Source organism: Castanea sativa, chromosome 4 (assembly GCF_040712315.1).
Source record: "Castanea sativa cultivar Marrone di Chiusa Pesio chromosome 4, ASM4071231v1".
Taxonomy (NCBI): domain Eukaryota; kingdom Viridiplantae; phylum Streptophyta; class Magnoliopsida; order Fagales; family Fagaceae; genus Castanea; species Castanea sativa.
This window is the reverse complement of record NC_134016.1, coordinates 7,040,855-7,063,947: the sequence shown is the minus strand read 5'-3', so window position 1 is coordinate 7,063,947 and position 23,093 is coordinate 7,040,855. Positions and strand designations below refer to the sequence as shown.

General features: G+C 31.8%; 2 protein-coding genes across 5 annotated transcripts; both read right to left on the bottom strand.

Moving 5' to 3' along the window:
• Positions 1–7,104: 7,104 nt before the first annotated feature.
• LOC142630691 (uncharacterized) lies at positions 7,105–12,611 on the bottom strand. Its single transcript, XM_075804716.1, has 7 exons — positions 12,478–12,611; positions 11,946–12,017; positions 11,811–11,844; positions 9,843–11,643; positions 8,371–8,464; positions 7,739–7,882; positions 7,105–7,584 (listed from the first exon to the last, which is right to left on the bottom strand). Exons 1-6 carry the CDS (start codon positions 12,564–12,566, stop codon positions 7,846–7,848), a joined length of 2,127 nt encoding a protein of 708 aa, XP_075660831.1. The 5' UTR covers positions 12,567–12,611; the 3' UTR covers positions 7,105–7,584; positions 7,739–7,845.
• A 3,006-nt stretch (positions 12,612–15,617) lies between these two features.
• On the bottom strand, positions 15,618–22,469 carry LOC142631320 (putative GPI-anchored protein At1g61900). 4 transcript variants are annotated; one of them, XM_075805468.1, is made up of 8 exons: positions 22,000–22,469; positions 20,881–21,020; positions 19,005–19,859; positions 18,166–18,411; positions 18,041–18,052; positions 17,460–17,603; positions 17,189–17,236; positions 15,618–15,811 (listed from the first exon to the last, which is right to left on the bottom strand). In XM_075805468.1, exons 2-8 carry the CDS (start codon positions 20,912–20,914, stop codon positions 15,738–15,740), a joined length of 1,413 nt encoding a protein of 470 aa, XP_075661583.1. In that variant the 5' UTR covers positions 20,915–21,020; positions 22,000–22,469; the 3' UTR covers positions 15,618–15,737. The 4 variants fall into 4 exon arrangements, 3 of the variants coding, with proteins under 3 accessions (XP_075661583.1, XP_075661584.1, XP_075661585.1); XM_075805469.1 differs by having other exon boundaries at positions 17,460–17,600; XR_012843579.1 differs by lacking the exon at positions 18,041–18,052 and having other exon boundaries at positions 18,159–18,411.
• Between the last annotated feature and the right edge of the window lie 624 nt (positions 22,470–23,093).

Here is a 23,093-nt window from a genome sequence, read left to right as displayed (position 1 = left end):
CATATACAAATCTAAAATCCCAAATCATAAATTACATCCTAAAAGTTTGGGGTAATTTTAATTAATTTCCTTTTTTATAAACTCTCTCAATGCTACAAAACATTTGGATTTGTTCCATTCCGTCCATGCACCATGCCTAGTTCTCCAAAAAATGATCTCAACTAAAAACAATGTAGTTTTGATGCAGTTAAAACGATATTGTTTTGTCCACATCAATTATCAAAATAAAAATAAAACCATTTATTAATTTATTTTATTTTCATTTTTCCAATTTCTTTTCCTGATATTCTTTGGAAACACACACAATCTCATATTAAAAAAAATGGTCAACTCCTTGAATCTCATCTCACTATCAAAATCCTAACAAACAAGAATCACAAGAGCTGCATGGAAAGACATGCTAGATAAAGATCAAAGAGTACTCGCTGTAATTATCAATCTATTCACCATGACTTGATCCGTAGGAGCAAGCGGGTCGCAGCAAATCAAGAAATTAAGATAAAATTCTTCCGTTACAAGCACTTGTAAAAAAAAAAAAAATTTTAAAAAAACATCAACCAATATAGAGTACCCAATGAACCTCAAAACCCCACAGCACCCACATCCAAGATAATCAGAATCAGTTTCACCCAACGAGTTATTGTGGTGTTTTGAATCTTGAAAAAAAAAAAAATATATATATATATATCTATATATATAATTTAATTTGAAAATGATTTTATTAGATCTTAAAATTAAATTTTTTATTAATTTTTAATATAATGTGAAATTTAATGACTTGTATATTTTTTTTAACAAATAGATAGCATGAAAAATGGAAGGTGGGGTTTGATCTACAAATATAGAGCACTACAAAATATGGCACTACCATCGGACTATTACTTGAACCCCAATCTAGGCCTATATCTAGAGTTTCCCTAAAGTTGATAAAATAGAATGGGGCCACCCTAACTCATTGAGTGATCCTTCATCCCACTATTAAGAAAGCTCCCTATCTAATTCCGTCGAGATATACTCCTTTGCTATAGGTCTACTCTCAATAGAGATAAAGAGCAAATCCAAAGGCTATGTAACTTTAGCCTTTAGGGGAGCATATTAAAATTTTGAAGCTTTAACAGACAAAATCAAAATTATCCGATACTTTAAGAGTATAATTTGTAATTTAGTCTAACTAGTTATAGATCCACACAATGCATAAAAATATGTAATTACTAATATTATTCCCGTGCAATGCATGACTTAATGAAGATTCATATATAAACTATTTAAAAAAATAATTAAAACAAAATGATTAAATAAATAGTAATAATAAATTATAAAATAAGTAAATAATTTTAATAAAAAATTGTTTGAAGTTCTAATTGTTTAGAGTTTGGACTTTATCAGTGTTTATCTATTTTTATATTTAAAAATTCTTTTTATGCTTTGTGTTAATTTCTTAATATGAGATATGAAATGAATTTGATCATTCCTATTTGGGTTATATTTAATCTATACTCTAGCTAGCACAAACAATAATAAACAAAATAGTTCCTCAATACAAATTTTTTCCTAGTGATAGTCTAATTAAGAAAATTAGCACTCTCACAAATTAAATATAATAACCAAAACAAAAAATCAAAATATACACAAAAGAGTTCAAAAATTTAGAATGTAAAATAAAATTTTAAAAACTTACACAAGAGAATCAAGAACTTAAATGAGTGTCTATTATTTTGCTTCTTTAGAGTAAATTTCCTTTAGCATAATATTAATATCTTGCACACAAATTCTAAAGCAAAGAACAATAAATAAGATGAATTTATTAGATTAAAACATAAGCATAAGTTGCATATTGGGAAAAAAAAAAGGTGAAAAAAATAACATACAACAACGTGGGGTGATTATGTAGGATTTAATTATAGGGATGACTTTATTAGTTAAAAGAGATTATATCAGAAAACCATGACTATATATATATAGTGCACAATTTGTATCTGGACCCAAAAACAAGTGATGGGCTCAGGTCCAAAGAGTCTTATACAATGAAATTTGTAGAGTATGGGTTTGAAACCTAGGTTTGGGATGTTGGAAGTTGGTCAACAGGCTAGAGTGCCGCTGTCTATGCAAATAATAGATGGACGTAACGAAAAAAACCTCCTCGGACATAAGCCAAGGACAATTTGTATAGTATTCCTTTTTCTAAGCAAAAGATTACAACTTTTAGGTTTCAACCAAGAAGAAGCGATCCCCCTCTTCTTTCTTCTCTCGTCTTCTTATATCCTTCTTCTTCTTCCATGTTTCATCCACGTGTAACACCAATCTTTTTCCCAGATACTTGTCCCATCCACCACCTTTTTAAAGTCTTCAAATAATAGCTGGAAGGCTGAATTTCACGGTTCAGAGGTCATTTCTCCATTAATGCGGCCAGGGAGGTAGATGCAGGGCCTTTAATGCGGTGGTAGCAACTTTTTCCTTAGATATTTCTCACACGTTCTTGCTTCTAAAGGGTGCTTGGATCACACCTTTACCCAATAGATCTTCCAGAATTCTGCCTTTAAACCATTTAGCAAGTCTTAGGGCCTTTGCTGGGCCCGTCCGAGGAAATACTCCTCCTTGGACACCTCATCGGATCACTATAGTGTGGACTGACCTGTGGGCTTAGAGACCCTGATTGAATAGATTTGTACCAACTAATCAGGCCAAAAACCCAAACGCATATTCAAGCACTTTTAACCCCCCCCCCCCCCACACACACACACACACACACACACACACACACACACACATATATATATATATATAGATAGATAATAGAGTACTATTAGTTAGAGTAGAATTTAAATTTCTAAAACTTAGATGAAATAGTTTTACCTAAATTAAAAATTATTGTAAAATCTTATCCCTTAATCAAAAGTCATGTAGTTTAATATCCTAATAAAATATTAATTTAATAAGATGCAACTTGAGGGAAAAAAAAAGTGAGTTGTGTGGGATTTAAGTTTAGAAAATTTTGATGATAGATTTTTAGTTTTATTTAAATAAAACAGCTGTTAAATGTTAAACCTTAATTTGAGAAAATATATCATAACATATAATACAAAATTAATTTACTATTTAGTTGTTCTTGAAAATGTTGATAATAGAATTTTTGTTGGAGTAAAAGTCAAAAAGTTTCTTTTTTTTTTTTGAGAAAAAAAACATAAGTTGTTGTCTGGAATTTAAGTTTATAATATATTTTTTTAATAATATATGACTTTTAGCTTGAATAAAATTAAAATTTGTTGAAATTTAAATGTACAAAATTAATTTACTAATTAGTTTTTCTTGAAATATTGATAATAGACTTTAAGTTGGAGTAGAAGTAAAAATATGGGTTTTTTTTTTTCTTCTTTCTTTTTGAGAAAGAAAACAAGGGTTGTTGCTTGAGATTTAAGTTTAATATTTTCAATAATAAACTTTTAATTTGAATAGAAATTAAATTTGTTGATATTTGAATCATAAAATTTTACCTAAATTAAACAGTTGTTAAATATTATCCCTTTAATTTGAGGAAATATATCTTGACAAATAATATAAAATTAATTTACTAATTAGTTGTTGTTAAAATATTGATAATAGACTTTTAGTTGAAGTAGAAGTCAAAACGTATGTGAGTTTTTTTTTTTTTTTTTTTAGAAAGAAAATGTGGGTATTTGTTTTGAGATTTAAGTTTAGTATTTTTTATAATAGACTTTAGTTTGAATATAATTTAAATTTGTTGATATATATATATATATATATATATATTTTTTTTTTTTTGAGAAAGAAGACATTGAATTTCATTAGAAAAACAATCAGCCATTGTCGGTAAAAAGTACATGAGACAGGTGTGGAGGAACATCCTCTATTTGCGCTGAAAAACTTCTAACATATCTAGCATTTTGAGCTAGGTTATGAGCAACACTATTACGAATTCTGTGAACATGGGAGAAGGAAATACAACTACCAACCAACATCTTGGATTTAGCCAAGGTAATGAGGTGACCAAAAGATGATAGGGAAGCTTCGTCTGATTTCAAAGCTTTGATCACGTTCTCGGAGTCCCCTTCTAGCAAGAAAGAAGTGAAGCCAAGGTCCTGCGTTAAAGACATATATAGCTCTTGCAGCCACCATAGCTTTTACAATATCTAAAGAAAAAGAAAGACTAGCCTATTCTGAGAGAGCAGCGATACCTGCCCCTGACTATCTTTGATGACCAGTGGCGGCTTTAGGAATTTTTTTTAGAATGGTCACTAAAAAACTTTAATTATACAAAATTTAATAAAAAAAAACAATTTGAAATCAATGTTACAAAAAAAAAAAAAAAAACACGCAAATACACGAAATATTACAATTTTTTTGTACTAACAAAGAGAATAAGAAAAAAAAAGACTAATAAAAGATAAAGGTGCAATATGAGAATAATAAAGTGACCACAATAATTTCATAACAAATCTTATACAACAAGTTGTTAGCTTGTTATTAGTGAGTAAAACATGTCAATATTGAACCCGAATTAGAATTAGTAACGATTTACCACATAAGATTTATTGTGAAATTATTATAAAAATGTTGTGGATATAACACTACTCTTATATTTATTAAACTCAAATTTCTCAAGTAAAAGTGTTCAAAAATTTTATTAGATGATTAAAATAGGTTAATTTAGTATATAATATATATATTTTTAAAGTATATATATACAATTTTTTCAAGTCAGAGGTGTTACAGATCCCTCACATGCAAGTAGAGCCGCCAGTGCTGATGACCACCCCAGTCCAGTTTTGCTAATATCCTGGAAAATCGCTCCATCAAAGTTTACTTTAACAAGACCTTCAGGCGGAGGTGACCACCTGACCCGAGTCTAGTTGTAGTTATGGAATTGCGACAGAGGTTTCGAATCAGCTCGATGGAATTCAGCAAGTGCTTGAGAAGCAGTTGGGATCACCTGAGATATTGGATAAACTTTTGAAGTTGCTCTTACCTGGTTTCGACGATGCCATATAGTCCACATTATCGTTGCCAACAACTCTAGATTTTTCCGCTCTTCGTTAGTGTAAATGATTAACCCTATTCATCTAGATTGTCGAAACGAAAAGGATGGGATGGGAATCGCACACTTGTGAAAGCTGAGTACACTCCCATTCCCATAGTGCGTGATAGATTGATTCCTTCTCCACCTTACAGTGCTCGCATTGAAATTTAAATGATAAAGTTTTACTTAAATTAAATAGTTGTTAAATATTATTTTTTAATTTGAGGAAATATATCCTAACTAATAATATAAAATTAATTTATTAATTAGTGAGGGTGTAACCATAGCTTTTAAACCTAACTTTTACTAGTATATGATGTTGAGATGTGGTATAATGTATAATTTATTTTCTAAATTTTATAGCAGATAAATTGTTTTCCCTAAAAATTAAATAATTTTTAAAAGTAATATCTATATCATATTAATATGGTGTTTTTTATTGATATTATTCTTTCTTTATTTATTTTTTGAAGTGGTCTATATTCTTCTAATTATTGTTATTATGCATTATCTATACTATCTATAAGATGATTTTACTATATGAACTGGACTTTTATATGATTCAAAAAATACTTTCATTAATGAAGGGTAACTGCCCTTATAAATAGGATCATAAATATCAAATAAAAAATTTTATTTTGAATTCAAAAAGAGAACTAAAATTTAGAATTTTTTTCCCTTAATGCAAATCTTTTTATTCCCTAAATTTTAGTCTTTTTTATTTATTTTTTATCCAAATAAAAGTAAAACATCCCCTATTTAAAAAAATAAAAAATAAAAAACTAAGAGAACTCCTAAAATTTAGCATTTTTCCCCCTCACGTATATCTTATCTTTCCTACCCAAATTTTTGTCTATATCACTACACCACTTTCAAACACACGTTCAAAAAAGAAATTACAGTTACTGCTATCTTTAAAATTTATCATTATTATTTTTTTGAAAAATAAAAAAATATATTTCTAAATTATAATAAATGCAAATTATTAAATTTTACCCAAAAATATAGAAGCACAAAAAATGAGGGCATTCTTAAGTACTCTCAACCCAAAAATGTTTTTTCTAAATTTTTAAGTAAGTACACCAAAGTAGACCAAAGTGAACCAACATGGACTAAATTGGTCTAAAGTGGACCAAAATAGGCCGAACGGGTTGAACTGGATTGAATTAAACCAAAATGGATCAAACTGGACAAAATTAGACCAAAAAAACCGAACTGAACTGAAATAGACTGAAGTGGATCTAATGCTGGGTAGTAATTAGTAAACATAACTAAAAAAATTAATAATAATTACAATAGTAAAGTGATATAAAACCATAATTTATTATAAGTAATGTATTTCAATGTGATGGAAGTGATTTTTTGTTGAAGTAATATCAATTAAATTTGTTATCATATTAATATTTTTTTACTAAATTATTATGCATGCGTTGTGATTCAACGTGCTTGTTGAAGATTTTGTTTAAGTTGAATTTAGTACCATGTAGAGAAAGTTGGTATACCACAAAAAAAGTATATTAGGAAAACCACTTGCATTTAATATTTTATAATTTAAAAAAAAAAAAAAAACCTTTTGTGAAAAAATGACATATGGTCTCTTAAGTATAAGCAAAATTGGACCTTTCAACCTAGCATTACAGATATGAATACGGTGGTGGAATGAGATTTTTTTTCGGGGGAGTATAAACTATAAATAAATAAATGATATCCCCACCCAAGGTGTTTGTATTACACATATTTTCTATTATAAGTTACATTTTTTTTTTTTTTGAGAAGGTATTATAAGTTACATTTAGGTTCAAGAATGTGTAAAATCATGGTAATAAAAAGTGATGGTCATATCATTATTAACAAGTTATAATTAGTTTTGAGAAGGAGCAAAGGCATAATGCATCATTGCATATATTAATATTTATATACATTTTTTGAAGAAATGATGGAAAGAAAAAAAGATGACATGACCACTATATTAATAAGGCTCAACAAAAGCATAACAATAATAAATGTCACTCTTCATCTTTCTAATATATATATAAACAAGTAAATAAAGTTCTTTTAATCGAAACAAAAACAAGAAATACAGTCATTCATAAACACAAATTATAACTGTGAAAATGCCACCAGTGTATCATCCCACAGCCATCCAACACCACCATCACCATAGTCATCGCTACAAGCAAGAGTATCTAAAGTTTAACAAATTTTGTTGAACAGAAAAAATAAATTATTCAAAAGCAACTGATAAATTATACTGAAACCGGCTGTACATCCAGTGAGCATTATTATTTATCATGCATGTACAAACGAACAAATAATAAATGAATAGATACACAGCATAAATTTCTCAGTATACACACACAGCAATAGGATTTAAAGTTTAAATCATGATATCAGCTCTTATGAAGGCACCTATCACTTCTTCCTTATCCGGCAGTGTTAGAAATGAGCCAGTTTGAATGTCCACAATATTAACTATGGGTAACTTCATCTATACAGGATTCGCAATCACATGATAAAGCTCACAACCCACAAGACTCAGGACGGGTGGCCTGTATCATTGTGCAAAAGTCATTTGTTAGGCCGCTACAACTGAGATGGTATGATATCAATGGTAATGTATGGTCACAAATGAAATTGATAACAGTCATTTTTTTTTTCTTATATGATCATGAAGCTAAGCCTCTTTCTCAACAACGTACTCACCTCCACGTTTGGGAGTAGGGCAAGCTTGTAAACATATGCAAAAAGTATTTCAGAACAACTCTTCTGGGATATTCAAAAAGGTACCACCAACTCCTAAAAATATGCTATCACAAGCCCATCAATATCTTCAATCTTTCAATTCCACTGCAGTCATAAAAAACATCAGCCCCCATATTTCAAGAAACTATTATGATATTGTTAAAGACTCTACAATATAATGAAACAAATGGCTTCTTTATAATTTAAGCATGTTCAGCTAGGCACTTTACAATGTAGTCAATAGCTCATTTTCATTGGTTTATTTGGCTTAAAAAATAAGTTGGGCAAAGGTACAACCATACCTAAAAAAAGTAAAGCCTTCAAACATAAGTCAAATAAGCTCAATAAGCAGGAAAAAAATTTGCCAAAATAATTGATTGCTTGACTTCGGTACAACTTTTTATTTGAAAAATGAATAATTGTTGGAAAAAAAAAAGCTTAGACAAGTCAACATAGCTGAAAAAAAAGATTAATTGTTGGCATTTGAACAAAATAGTCAACATTCAAAGCAACTATATTAGCACTATCATAAACAGTGACACAATAAACATCCTACATTTATTTAGCAAATCAAAAATGAAGAAGCAACACACCTCTTAGGAAAGGAAGGAATTAGCTCTTCAACTACCCGAACAATAACTGAACCTCCATTATCAGCCTCAGATGCAGGCTGCTTTTTTTCTTCCTCTGGAAATTGAAATGGGAAACATCATAAAATATTTGGTTAATTATTTGCAAAAACGGAAAGCAGAACAAACATTAACTGACAATTGAAACCAGACAAGATCCAGTGACCATTTTTGGCCTTCCTTCTGACATATAACAAAACTACAGATGAAGTGCTTAAGGTCATGCAAGGGCTCAGAGAAAAATAATGAACAAATTTTCCATGGGGGGACTTGCTAGCTTAACAACTGAATCCATTACATTGAATTGTGACAAGTGCAAGGAAATCATTTTATTAGAATATACTATACCCATCACTGAAATTAAGATCCTTGATAAAGCTGCATAGCACCAAAAGGAGAAAAGGTTTAAAAAAAAAGGGACATATAGGATGATTTGTGCATAGATAAGCGTTACTTGTATATAGAGAATCTTATAAAAAGAATAGTACCAATTCCAATGCCCCTTTTTTCTTTCATATATTTGTTTCTCTGATTACCATGTTTAAATACAGTTTATTGGAATAAAGTATAATACCAGCAACAATTTCCCATCACAAGTTAATGGCAATGCCAATAAGCTCTAGCTCTATTTGCAGCTTCTCCCTTTATAAGAGCAAGGTCATGGGTTCGAGACCCACCAACCATCCTCCAGTTAGCAGCTACTTCATCATTTCAGTGATAATACATAAATTATAAGGAAAAAAGAAAAGAAAAGAATGAACTAGACAAATGAATGGTATTCCAGTTCCCTTGATGCTGTAGGAAAGCAACATTAAGGTGAGAAACAGGAGAGATGTGAACATGACATATCAGTACAGGATTGGTTTAACTATATATTTGACAAAGGTATTGTTCACACTTATAAACTATTAAACATTTACGCCAATAATTTCTGAAGCACGTCAAAGTTCAAGGGCTTTTCAATTATACAAGCAATAATATATACATATCCATTAATACTTTGTTCAGTTCCTTTTTGTCCTTAGAAATCCTACACTGACATGATCTACTTAGGATTCTTGTAACTTCTGTGGGCAACATGAAACCTGTTTGCCATAACAGATAATTTTGAATTTTAGAATGCCCCATTAGAGTAAGTCCTAATGTAGAATTCAAATTTAATAGATCCACAAAATCTGCAATAGATATCATATACTCAAAGAACTTTATTTCTTTGGCACTTCTTGGAAGAGCACTCACAACAAGTTAGGTCACATTTTGTCTTTTAAATATATGCAAATCATGTTGTAGATGTAATGGAAAAAAAGTGCAAAGTAGTAATAACAACATTTAAAAAATAACTGCCGTGGAGAGATTGTTCCCACTGGAAAATTGTTTCAGCTGTTTATAGATCTCAGTTGGAAAGAACCAAAAAATAAAAAAGGTACTTTGCATACCTTTGGAATCTTCTTCAATTGAATTATCGCCTCTGAGATACAAATTATCTCTCCAGTCCAAATCCAAGCCTTCTACTTGTGCAAACTCCTCCAGCAAGTGACCAATGAGATTATAGGCGACCATACTCGTTTCATCACAAACTTCTTGGATGGCTAGGTACTGGTTGTTACATGTACTTTGCTTCCCATTTGTAGCTTTTGGATTCCCACATGACACGTTAGAAACAGAAGGAGGTGGGTTTGCTGTATCTGCTCTGGAGTTGAATTCAGTATCATGTCTCTCAATAGAATTTTCACCTGACCTTTCCTTTGGTGAAAAAGGTGAGCAAAAATCAATTTCTTTTGTTCTATGCATGTTTGATTCACTCATACTTTCAACATTGTGTTGGTTCATATTAATATTAATTGGGCTGCTAAGTGATCTTGATTCCCTGAATGGAGAGGAAATGATACCAAGAGGATCAACAGAATCCACTCTAGTAAATTCCTTAGGTGTAGGTCCCTCAACGGAAGCACCATTTAAACAGTTTCCAGGTGTAGGGAAACAGAAAGATCCATTCTCCTTAGTTTTAGATGTAGGTGACTTGCAATCAAATGGCACCGAATCTGCAGTACTTTCAATGTGGTTATCTGAGTCCATACAGTGAGACCTACTACTCTGAGAGCTCCTACTATTATCATCATTGTCATCATCTTCACTTTCTTCTAGCTCCTCCATATATGCATCAGTAAAATCTTCATCAAAGTCATGGTCAGGCAGCAAATCTAAAACAATCTGCTTTGTCTGGGCACTGACACTCAATATGCATTCTGTTTCTAATTCAATTTCCTCCCCAATATCCTCCTTTTTGAAGCATCCAAGTAGTGTACTTCGAGAATACCTATTAATAACAGCAAGGGTTTCCAATAGCGACTTTGGAATGGTATCCATATCACTGCACTCGACAAGATATACAGTTAACATTTTCCTTATTGCTGTGCGTAAACTACGATTTGATACTTTTGCACTTGGGTCTAGCAGAAGCTGCAAGTTCTTCAACTCTGAAAACCTAACTCTTGTCTTTAGTAACCAAATAGCCTTTGATATCTCATTCTGCAAGGTTCTTATTTCTGAAGAGACTGGATAGAACTCTGTTATGGAGGAATTTTGAAAACCTGGTGTTATCTTCAGCAATAAGCCCGGTATTGCCATTGCTTTGGCTAATGGCTCCTGTAGCTCATCCCCTACACCAAGTTCTGAAAGCATCTTTTCACTAGTATTCCTCACTCGTATAATTAAATCATTTCGATTCCATCCACTTTTGCGAGTGGACAACTGAGGTATGCTTACTTTGGAACCTTTAAGCTTCTTGTTCATTGCAATCAGGATCTCAATAGGCAAGTTCTCTAATCCACGCAGGACATTAGTTACAGCAGTACGATGAAACTGGGATCTGGGAGTCAAAAACGTCACACATTTCTTTCGGAAATTTTGCGGATCATTAAGAATTTGGGATAGCTGCCTATAAATTTCCATTTTATGATGTTTATGATTTTGGCTTTTAAGAACTTTTGGAATATGATCTCCAATTACCTTCTTCATCTTCCAACGAGTTTTCTCAAACTTTACTGAGCCTCCTGTAAGTATCAGAGTAAGAAGGTAAAGACCTCTATTATTCAATTCATTGAGGCATGAGAAAATTATTCTTGTTAAATTGCGCGTGTCAAACATTTCCAAATCAACTTTAGTAGCATTATGCACTCCAACTTTACATGCTCCAAAGGCTTCTTCAACACATGTTTTTACATTCTCATAGAATATCTGAAAATAAGATTATTATAAATAATTTAGTGTAACTGTGAGAAAAAAAATTGCATATTCAACAGTGCAATGCATAACGTTAAATGATAACAGGGAGAACAAAGGATCCCAAAAAAAAAAGAAAAAATGTTAAACGATAGCGCCGTTTTTGAAATAGAATAACTTACATCATCTTCCCTAAGCAAAGACTCGGGTAAAGACCTGAGGATACAACACCAAAACCATTTATTATAGCAAAATAAAACTGGACTTCGACCAGAAAACAAACAAGCAGCAATATAATAAAAATTTCTTCCACTTGCCTATTTTTCAAGACATTGGGTCCTCCAAATTTCTTCGGGTTAGATTTGGATGTAGGAAGCCCCACCAACCATCTGCATGTTATTTCACATGATTAGCACATACAAGAACTATCTGATCCAAAAGAATGATAAAATCGTGCACAAAATAAAGAGAAGAAAAATGGGGTAATGAATTATAAACAACAGTATGTATAATGTACCACAAAAATCCCTATATTTACAAGTAAAACCATAACTAAGAAATTCAAATTCTTCAATTTACATAGCAAAAAAAAAAATTATATATAAATATAAACTTTCTCATTCACAACCCCACAAAACAAAAAATATAGAAAATTTATTAAGCATTGGTGTAAATTAATAAAGGACCATAAATAAATCATCAATTTATTCAACACCCAATTTGCAGAATCCCTTTACAAGTAAAACCCATAATTAAGAAAATCAAATGCTGCAATTTACATCTAGAAAAGAAAAAAAAAAAAAATACAAACTTCCTCATTCACAAACCGAAAAAGAAGAAGAAGCTGACCTTCTATTGAGTCTGATCTGCTTCTCTTCGTGCTTAATCTGTGAATAAATCGAATCAATATTCGTTTGGTAGAAGCCCGTAGTGGCCATATGCGTGCTTGATTTTAGGGTTTCACACACACAGAGAGAGAGAGAGAGAGAGAGAGAGAGGGGGGGGGGGGGGGGGTTAGGGTTTAGGTTTGTATTCAGGCAGAGAAGGAAGGAAGGGTTTTAGAAGCCGAGCCGTTAAATTGAATAATGCTTCGTACGTACACACCAAATTTGACTCTTTTTTTTTTTTTTTTTTTTAATTGGCAAGCTTTCATTATTATTATTATTATTTCTATCTATCTATTTATTTATTAACTATATAAAAAGAGAGGATAGGCTCGTCAATAATAATTTTTGGTTTATTCTTTTTTTTTAAGAGAGAGTTTTAATTTATGGCGTCCATTCTTGATGATATCTCTTTATCATCAGACCAAGACACCAATCAGTTTTTGGTATAGGCGGAGATTAAATCTCAGATCTCTTATACAACCATCAAAGACTTTACCAGTTAAATTAACTGGAACCCACTAGTGAGCTACGCTATTTTTTTTCCCTTCAAGTACGCTAGTTGGTTTGAGCTTTTTTTTTTTTCAAGTATCTTTATATGTTTACATTGTAGATACACAAAAAGTGAAAAATATTGTACAAATTTTGCAAATGTATACAAAATTATTAATTTTTATGTGTCTACAATATAAATTTATATTGTAAGTACAATGTATACATAAAAATATTGTGAAAATGTTGTGACATGTGTCAATTCTTTATGGGTCAAAATAAAATAAAATAAATTTTTATAGAAATAAGCTTTCATTGATTCTGGTTTAATCGAACACTTACATTATTATTTTTTATTTACTATCACCAATCTGCTACATGTCAATTTTTTGTATCTGATTTTCACTCTATCATTTATAGCTCTAACTCTAAGCTGACTAAAACTTCAATTTGTTTGACTTTCCTTTTGATCTATAGAAGTAGAATATACTGATACCTATAATATCTCATTCATGATAATTGTTCTTTGTCGATTGCTTTTGGGTTCCACAATTTGACAATAAGAAACTTTTAATAGTTGAGTTAATTGAAGGTTTGAAACCTACAATTTGTTTAATTTTCAAAGTAGTCTTTTTTTTTTTTTTTCTAGCAAAAATTTTAGGTTAGTTTTGTAATAAATACATACGAATCGAAAGAGTTAATTTTTATTTATTATTAGACTAAAATATTAATTAGTTTTTTTTTTCAAATTATCAAATTAGTTTTTTATTTTTTAAATTTTTATGTAGATGGCATTCAAACTTAAATTTGACAATATGAAATTTTAGTTGTTGAATTAAATTGAGCCCGAAAGTCATTTTCGTCCTTGAATCTATTTAACTGTTTATGAAATTAACTTACATGACAAATAGGATGAAAACTAAACTTTTAAAACCTAGTCAATTTGAATTATTTTATTTCGTTGAAATTTAAACAGTGGGTAGACTCAAGGATTATATTGACTTGATTTTGAAAGTAGTAAATTGATACAACTATTTGGGAGATCAATTAATTTTAAATAGTGACGACTCAAGGGAATTTCACGAATGTCTCTTCAAGCTACAAAATTGGAACACTGTAAGTTGCATGTTTCACTTTTCTTTTTGGTGAAAAACATGAAAAATAAATACTAAATAAAGTTTTTTTTTTTTCGTTCTAATTTTTCTAACTCATTTGTAGAACCAAGTGGAGGAATGGTGGACACAACAAGCACGGCTATGGCCATGTCAATTAAGTTTATCAAGATTTGAATTTTTTTTTCTAATCACTGGTTTTTTTTTTTTTGTTGCTAATTTGAATTCTATTTTTTAATTTCTTAAATTTGAGTCCCAATTGATTCAAATAACTTCATGTTTAGGATTATTGTCTCCTTAGAATAACAAAGACTGCCACTCCTGTAATAGTCTCTCCTCTATTTGCGAATCCTGTTTAGATTTTTCAGTGATATATATGAGCCCCAAAGTCACACGACAGAATGCAACAGCCAAGTTATCCAAATAATTGCAACAATTTATCCCTATCAAGTAGCATTAGTTTTTTTTTTTTTTTAATTTGGGTAGGGTCAAGTAGCAATAGTTAGATTTGAAATAAACTCATTCTATTTTGCAGAAGAGATTTGGGTAAAGAAAAATAATTTGCATCTATTATAGTTTGGAATTACTGCAAATGCATAATACTTATCACACCATTAGTTTTTTTGTGATTGAAAAATGTAGTAATCTCAAATTATAATAAATACCCTAAATTAACCCTTATCCAGAAAATATAAAAGCCTCTGAATATACTTAATTATTTTACAACACATAATACTCATCACACTCCTAAGTTTTTTTTTTTTTTTGTGATTAAAAAATATAGTAATCTTTAATATTTTCTCCTCTTATTTCAAAGTAGAAAAGTAAATTAAAACACTTGTAACGGCTGCAAACTTATACAAATTGAATGATTACTTTTTACCCACAAAACGTTTTTGGGACAATAGACATCTAAATGGGGGAAATGTGTACAATTTTTATAAGCCAGAAGGAAAATTAATATTTTGCTAAGCATTAGTGATAAAGGTTCTATTAAAATCTTGATCATCTTAAACTTTTATCTGGAAAAAAAAAAAACCCTTCACATCTAATATCATGGACATGATACTCCTATTCATCAAAATCAAGGACACCTTTTCTAAAGATACAGTGAAATTATAGATTAAAAAAAATAAATTTTGAAGTACAATATCCATTTTTATATTTTTCTTGGTTGGGTTTTAGAGATGCATATGCTTGCTACTGTTGCCAAAGTTTTCCATCCAGCTATTCGATCATCCAGAACCCCAGGAGATTAACAAACGGACATCCTAATCACCTTCACACTTTAAGTGTTATCCCTATGATGTTTTCCCATTTGCAAGCTGTCCCTCCAAAGGCCCTGGTTCAAGTACCACCCAAGTCATGCCTATATACCCAAGAAAAAAAACGCCAAGGACCTTCTCCGACATTGCAATATGGTTAGTGAATTGGATTTAAACCATAGTTTAATCAGTCCCTTAACCTGGCATTGTTCATGCTTGATAGAGAGAGAGAGAAGAGAGAGCAAGAGAGAGGCTGCTATACATGGAGGCTATTCAAAATATACATGCAAAATCCACACAAAATCAATTTCCAAAAACCCGTGACTCAAACCAGATCAACCCCAAGCTAACGCTTTTCAGAACAACAATGTAGTGAAAACAAAAAATGAAAAAATGGGTACCAGCATTTCTAACTCACCACTTCGACAGCCTGCACATAGCATCATAATTATAAGTCAGAAATGTTATCTATGGGGAAAAAAGGGGAGCTATTGAAACTCTAAATCGCTTAATTCAGCCTAAGGTAGTTTTAACAGCAAGTCATTTTCTATCATGTTGTCTCACCAACCATACAAAATGTAGACCACAATAAATGCCCAGGAAGAATGTTTAGGTACGTATTGGGTACAAGTTACCTAGTGTAGCACTTGCAAGAGACTAATATTTTGTTGACTACCATTAGATTACCCATCTTCCATATACTTCTCATGCATGCTAAATAAACAGTAGACCTGATGTCATTTACCATTAAGCCCAAAACTCATCTGTTCTATAAATTTTTATAAGTTTAAAAATCTTAATTATGAAAATTTTCTTGATTATATAGTTATTAATTTTCGGTTACATTGATATTTGACAAGTATGATGAGCACATGTAGGTCATATAATCAAAAAGATGGCTTGGAAAAATATTGATCTTGAAAAAAATTATTAAATGATGTATTATTGTAAAAGAAGTTTCAATATGTATAACTTGGAACTTAAATCTTAACAAGACTAGTTGCCTCATCAAATTGATATTCTTTTGCTTTTTGTGACACTTAAATGTGTATAAATTGTTTTGTATCGTCATTTTTATTGAAATACAAGACAAATGATCAAAACTATTAATGCAAATGATGTTACTTCTCTCTACATATAATTTTGTGCTTTATATGAATCACTGTTAATTCTGACGTCTACCATGTTAAACACCAACAGTTAAATTCATTTTCAAAAACCATCAACCATCTTTCATCTATAATATTTCTTTGGGCTTTTTCTCAAGAAATAAAATAAAATAAAATTATATATATATATATAATATAGTGTAAAATACCATCAACACCTCTGAGGTTTAGGCTAATACCAGTCAGGTCCAAGGCTTTTCAAAACTGAACAACTTGGTCCCTAAACCCAACTTCGCTCCTTAACTGCTACTCATTTTTCTCCACTTTCTCACAATAATTAGGGACCAAGTTGGTCAGTTTTAAAAAGTCTTGAACCCGGTTGGCATTTAGCCTAAACCTCAAGGGTGTCAACTATATTTTACCCATATATATATATATATATATATATATATATATATATATATATGTTTGGGCTGGCTGAAATGTTATTGGACACAGAATTCCACCTTTCTCTTAAAAGCCAAGGTTTATTTTTATCACATTGACTTTTTGTTGAAGAGGCCAGCCTTCTTTTATTTATTTTATGCACATTTTTTTTTCTCTGCTCCTTTATATGGCCTTATTTAAGGCTTACACGAGTGGAACAAATGACAGGAAATTCACAAGAGCTAGAAATTGCACAAAGTAATGGTACACACCAGGATTTTTTAAAGTCTGTGATGTTGGTAGTGCAGGCAATGACATCTCTGCAGAATTTAAAAACAGCAATAAGGATATGGACACTAAAAGAAACTGCAATAATGCTAATCACTGTCAATTATATATATATATATATATATTTGATAGGTAATAAAAACTTTTATTCAAAAAAATTGAGCATCATGATAGGTAATCACTGTCAATTATATTGATCTCTTAGAACTATGAAGAAATAAAACGGATAAGAATCAGGCTGCTCCAATCAGTTACCAGGTGCACAAAAAGACATGGACGACATTGAGGATGACGAAGGCCACGGTGCTGCAATGTTGTCAGTCAAGTCACATACAAGGCCAACGCCTGTTGCATTGTCAAATATCACATCATCAGGCAAGCTTCGAAGTAGACACCCTGCTGTTAATAAAAACCAAAATCATCGATTATTACATCACTCATTTTCTTTAGAACTTCTATGCATGCTGACTCTTTTATACATGACTACTTTCACCACTGTTTGTTAAATAAAAACTGAAAACCCACCCTAAAACTCTAAAGTGCACTGGAATTTTTCTCGAACTACTTCAAATGGTGGTTAATATCATTCAACCTATTCTTAACATTTAGACATTGCAACAAGAATAGAAGTCCTTTAATGAAAACCCAAGATAATTCAGTTAACAAATACTAAATAACTCTATTCCCAACTTTCTGCTTTGGGCACCAGGTGTTCAACTGCATCTAGAACATTAACACTGTTCATTTTTTATAAGTAAACAGGAATGAATTGGTTCTATGTCCATAAAAATAATAAGGACAATGGTAGAAGAAAGGAATTAAAAATAGTAGCAAACCTTGTCCAAATACTGCTCCAGTGCACACATAGATCCACAAAACAGAAAGGAAGTACTATGTCAGATAAAATAGAGGGATAATTGAGAGCACAAAACTAGAAGAACAACAATACAGCACTGTGTACCTTGCATACTAAAATCTTTCAAGTCAACGTCGCAAAGCTCATAAATATTTGTCATAATCCCACCTTTCCGTAACATGGACCCAAACACTGTTGCACAGATTATAGCTTGTCTATTTGTAATCAACATTTGCTTTTGTATCCCAGCAATATAAGTATTTAACGAGCTACAGCAGGAAGGACTGGGAGCAGCTACATTACGACATGCTTCAATTACTTCAGAAGGCTGCGTAAAACTTAAAGGACAAACTGCAGAGGCAATGTTTACTTCATTTAGTTAAATGATTAAAAACTTGTAAAACATAAGTGAAAGTGAACAGTATATATAACAAACCACAAGAAGAAACAGCACATTTTGAATTATATCAAAACGTACACCTAAGAATGACAAAAACGGTTAGCCAAACTCAAAATCAAGCGTTTATGTAGATACTTAAAGTGAGTTTAATCATGTTTTCTTATCCCCCCAGGAAAAAAAAAAAAAAGTTAATCATGTTTCTTTCTGAAAGCTGGGCAGCTTATCAAGAATTTTTTGGTTTTGCTCTAGAACAAACAATCTGAAGTTTTAAATCTTATGTTAAAAGCCAGAGTCCCAGACACGCACATGCACACACTTACATATATACGCATGCAGTTCCATTGGCAACTGTTCAATATTAGATAATAAAAACATAGTGATTAAGATCAAATGAAAGCTTATACCAAATTCTGCAAAAGATCATTTAAGAGGAAGACAAAATCAGATTCTTATAAATAAGCTATTTCCAGAATCAAATGTTGTTGGTATTCTATTAAACAAGCACTGCAAAAATTCATGAAATACTGAAACTCTTTTCATGTACCTTTGTTAACTTTGCAGGTAGAGAATAATCGAAGTGCTTTATTTACGTCATCCAACGGAAGTTTCCTTGAAAGATAGGAATAAACCACTCCTTTACAATCAGCAAGAGGATCACTATGATTAAGCTCCCCTACCATATTTTTATTCTCATCCATCATCAATTGTCTTCCTGAAATCTTAAGAGTAGCCTCCATAATTGCAGGCTGGCAAACAGGTCTACAACACTCTTTAAGAGGATCAACAGTGCTGCAGGCCTCCAGTAATTTGCTTGTATTCACTGTTTTCTCAAAGGTAACAACATCCTTCACCGGACAAGACCCACCTGTAAGATTCGATGATTTAACGGAGCAAATTGTAGGTACGTTACTATCTGCCCCTCTACTAGCTAAGATACTAATGATATCTGTAAAACAATAATTAGCAACAGCATCTTGGACAACCAACTTATCAGAGTTGTTGCTGTAGAAACCCTGGAAGAGGTGGAGAAAACTACTTAACTGTGGACAACATATTACATTTCGTAAAAGTGCTGCCAAAGGATCAGCACAATCAGATGCTGTTTTGTCCATGAGACTTGACATAAGAGAGAAATTTACAGGACATTTTCCTGTTATATTTGGCTCATATCTGTTTGGAAAGACAGGGTACATTGGTGGCAAAGGTTCAACAGGATTTGGGTAGTGGGGAATGACAGAAGGTGATATTTCTATGGGATCAAACAGTCCACTACTAGGTGAACTAGCTAGCTCAGACATGGAAGAAGTGTGAATAGGCTCAAGCAGTGTCTTCACTGCCACCAATTCTTGAAAACTGGATAGCCAAATGATGAATAATAATAACTGATGGCACAGAGAACCTGCAAAAATATATAAGCTTGCCTTCAGCAGTGACATATGTCATGTTATTTCTTTCAGGAAAGAATAATACATGAACCATATGGAAAATGAACAAATGCATGCACAAACCCATGCTCATGCAAAAGAGAGAGAGAGAGAGAGAGAGAGTACTGGGATGCCATTCATTTGGTTACAAGTATAAATCGGCAAAGCAGAAACTCTTTTGACTATGGCATAATATTGCCTACGTGTGTGCGTGTAAGCACGTATTCCACCCCCCCCCCCCCCCGGTCAAATTGTTGAAAGGAACATGATCATTCATCACAAGATATGGAGAGCATATGGCAAATTCCAGATTTTTGGGGAGATAAGAATTAATACTTAGAAAGTTCACTCACTACATATGGAAAGCTCAGACTACAACTCTCAAATAGTTCAGTCTTCTTTTTTTTTTTTTTTTTTGACATTGAACCTCACCAAGGCAAGGCCTTTTTTCTCTTTGAAAATTAAATTATTTTTGTATGAAGAAGAAGAAGAAGTTCACACGGAAAAAAATTATTTAATTGATAAGTTACATGCCCAATAGATTTTGAACCCATAACCTTATCCTCTACCCCTATCTTATGAGGAGGAAGTGCCAAGTAGAGCTAGCGCTTTTTTTTTTTTTTTTTTTTTGAGAAGAAGTAGAGCTAGAGCCAATGGTCAAATAACATGAAATTAAAAATAAAAATAAGGAGTCTAGGCAAAAACTGCAAATCCATAATTCTTTCTAAACTTTCAACATGATACTACAAAACACAATGCTCAAATATCACAGGCTTAGGCAAAGTATTCAGGAAAAAAAATGAAAGTAAAAAATTAACCTAAGGTACACCGAAATCTAATGGTCATTGCAGCGTTACAGTAATGAACTAGCACCACAGAGCAAGTCTAGACAAGTAACAATAAAATTTTATTTCAAAGAGGTAAACTTCGGTATAGATGTTTTCTTATGCCTACGTGAAATAGTCATCACCAATTGAGGTATATTCAAAAACTTACCCTTTAGACGACTAACAGTCTGGAAACAGTCCATACTTCCACTAGCCCTTTGCAACCATCGATATTTATGACAGAAAACCCTAACTCTGCCGGTTATATGTCAAAAATAGCTCACAACATTGTAGTAACACCTGTACCACCTGCAATAGGCTCATTGTCAGAAAAATGAAGTCCCACACCATCAAAAATGCAATCAATACATAATGATAACTATCCTGCAGACAAGGAATATTCTTAAGCCGTTTGAGAGAAGACAGCCATATAAGAAGCTGCAGAAGCTACTTCTATTCTAAGTTTGTGTACAATTTCATTTCTTGTCGAGTAATAACATCTAATCATCACATAAGCTAAGCTAATTATATACAGAACTCAAAACACATCAAAACAAACACCGAATACTTAGGCTAAGTGAGTTTTTTCTATGTCAAACATCAAGAAAGGATATTGAATTACGATCCAAGTTTTCACTTTGCAGGCAATGATGTAAGAAAAACTAATTAAGCTTAAAACTCACAGAACCCTAAAGCAAGATGCATGTGCTTGTGCTTTTGTTAGTCAGGAAAATTAAGGAAAATCAAAAGAAAATATAGGAATCTCAAAATTTTCAATTTGTTATGATCCCTCAAAAGACTGGGGTAAAAAAGCAGTTCAAGAAAAAAAAAAGTACAAAAAATCATGTAAATAACAAGTCTTACTCTGTTTTTAACATACCCTTTTCCTTTCTTACACTCACTCAACAACCAAAATGAAAATCAGCAAACATATCTAAGCAAATTTTTTTTCTTTTCTTTTAAAGCCTCACCATTGGGCTTCACTAACTGGAAATTAGAAAAGTTCATACTTTTTTTTAATTAAAAAAAAATCCAACACTGAAATTATCATAACATTTTCCTTTACCACACTTTCTCATCTACCAAACAGAAAATCAGACCTACCAAAGGAAATAATAATTTAAAAAAAAAAATTCTAACCAGACAAGACCAAACAAAAAAAATACCAGCTACTCAAATTAACACACATACCCATTATCTTTTCCACACTTTCTGAGCTACCAAACAGAAAATCAGACATAGCTAAGCAACAAAAAAAGTAAACAATTTTAACAACAAAAAGATTTACCTGAAGATTTTGGAGCCATAAAGAAATAAGGGGCTAAAATCAAAAAGGGGTTTAGGGTTGGGATCAAGAATCAGAGAAAGCACACATTTTTAATTTAATTTAATTGAAATTAAATTAAAATAAAATCTGGGGTGGATCAGATTTTGGGGAAAAATGGGTAAAAAATTAAAAATAAAATAAATGATAGGATAAAAGAAAACCCAAAAAATTGGAACCGGGTTTCACTCAGACAAGTTCCTCTGTAACTATAACAAGTGTGAAAGTGTCTCACTCGCTCTCTCCCTCTCTATGTGTCTGAGTCTCAAGTTTTTTTTGTTTTTTTGGGTTTTTTTGGTGAAGGGTTATTGTTATTGTCTTTGTTGTAATCCAAAGAAAGAAAGGACGGTAGGTAATCTGGCACTGTGTGTTTTTTGACTGAGAAGGGTGTGTGTGTGTGTGTGTGTTTTTTTTTGTGGCGTAGTGTGGTGGATAAAGTGAAATGTGTGTGAGAGTGAGTCTCTCATATGGTCAATAAGTCATCAAGGAAGACTATAAAAAAATACTACTTTTTAGGACTTTTTGGCCTTTTTGGATTGGTACCCGAAATAGAAGGGTATACGTATGAAGTTTAGTATGTAGTATGAGCTGAGCTGTTATGTCTCGTTGAACCTTTTTTTTGTTTGTTGGGTTGACCCGGAATCTGGGGGTATTGATGTAAGGGTATTATTGTAATTTGGGTTATACTTGGTTTTTGGGTATCCAAGGAGACCAAGATTGTTGGCTGCCCCCTTTTTATTGTTTTCAATGGGCAGTGAGGTGATGAGGTGGGGTGAATGGGTGATTTAACTAATTGAAGTTTACAAATGTAAAAGCAATATAAGCTTTGATTATTAGTAATGGTGGGCATGGGAGAAAAAGGAAGATCAATAGTGTTAGAATTCCAGCACCCCCGTGACTAACTAGGCTTTTTATCTTTCATGCTCCTACTTTTGTCATTTACCCAACTTTTTACAACTTTGAATTACCTAACTTGAGCTCATTATTAAACAAAATTTTATGTTTAAGTTTGAATAATTTGCTTGTTGAACACGTTCAAACTTGTTCACAAGCAATTT

Coding starts and splice junctions, on each gene's coding strand:
- LOC142630691 (XM_075804716.1), bottom strand. CDS start 12,566: ATGGCCACTACGGGCTTCTACCAAACGAATATTGATTCGATTTATTCA. Junction 11,845..11,945: donor CCCAATGTCTTGAAAAATAG/GCAAGTGGAAGA, acceptor TTGTATCCTCAG/GTCTTTACCCGAGTCTTTGC. Junction 7,883..8,370: donor ATTCCTTCCTTTCCTAAGAG/GTGTGTTGCTTC, acceptor TTATGACTGCAG/TGGAATTGAAAGATTGAAGA.
- LOC142631320 (XM_075805468.1), bottom strand. CDS start 20,914: ATGGACTGTTTCCAGACTGTTAGTCGTCTAAAGG. Junction 19,860..20,880: donor GACTGTTAGTCGTCTAAAGG/GTAAGTTTTTGA, acceptor ATATTTTTGCAG/GTTCTCTGTGCCATCAGTTA. Junction 17,237..17,459: donor CATGTCTTTTTGTGCACCTG/GTAACTGATTGG, acceptor TAAATTCTGCAG/AGATGTCATTGCCTGCACTA.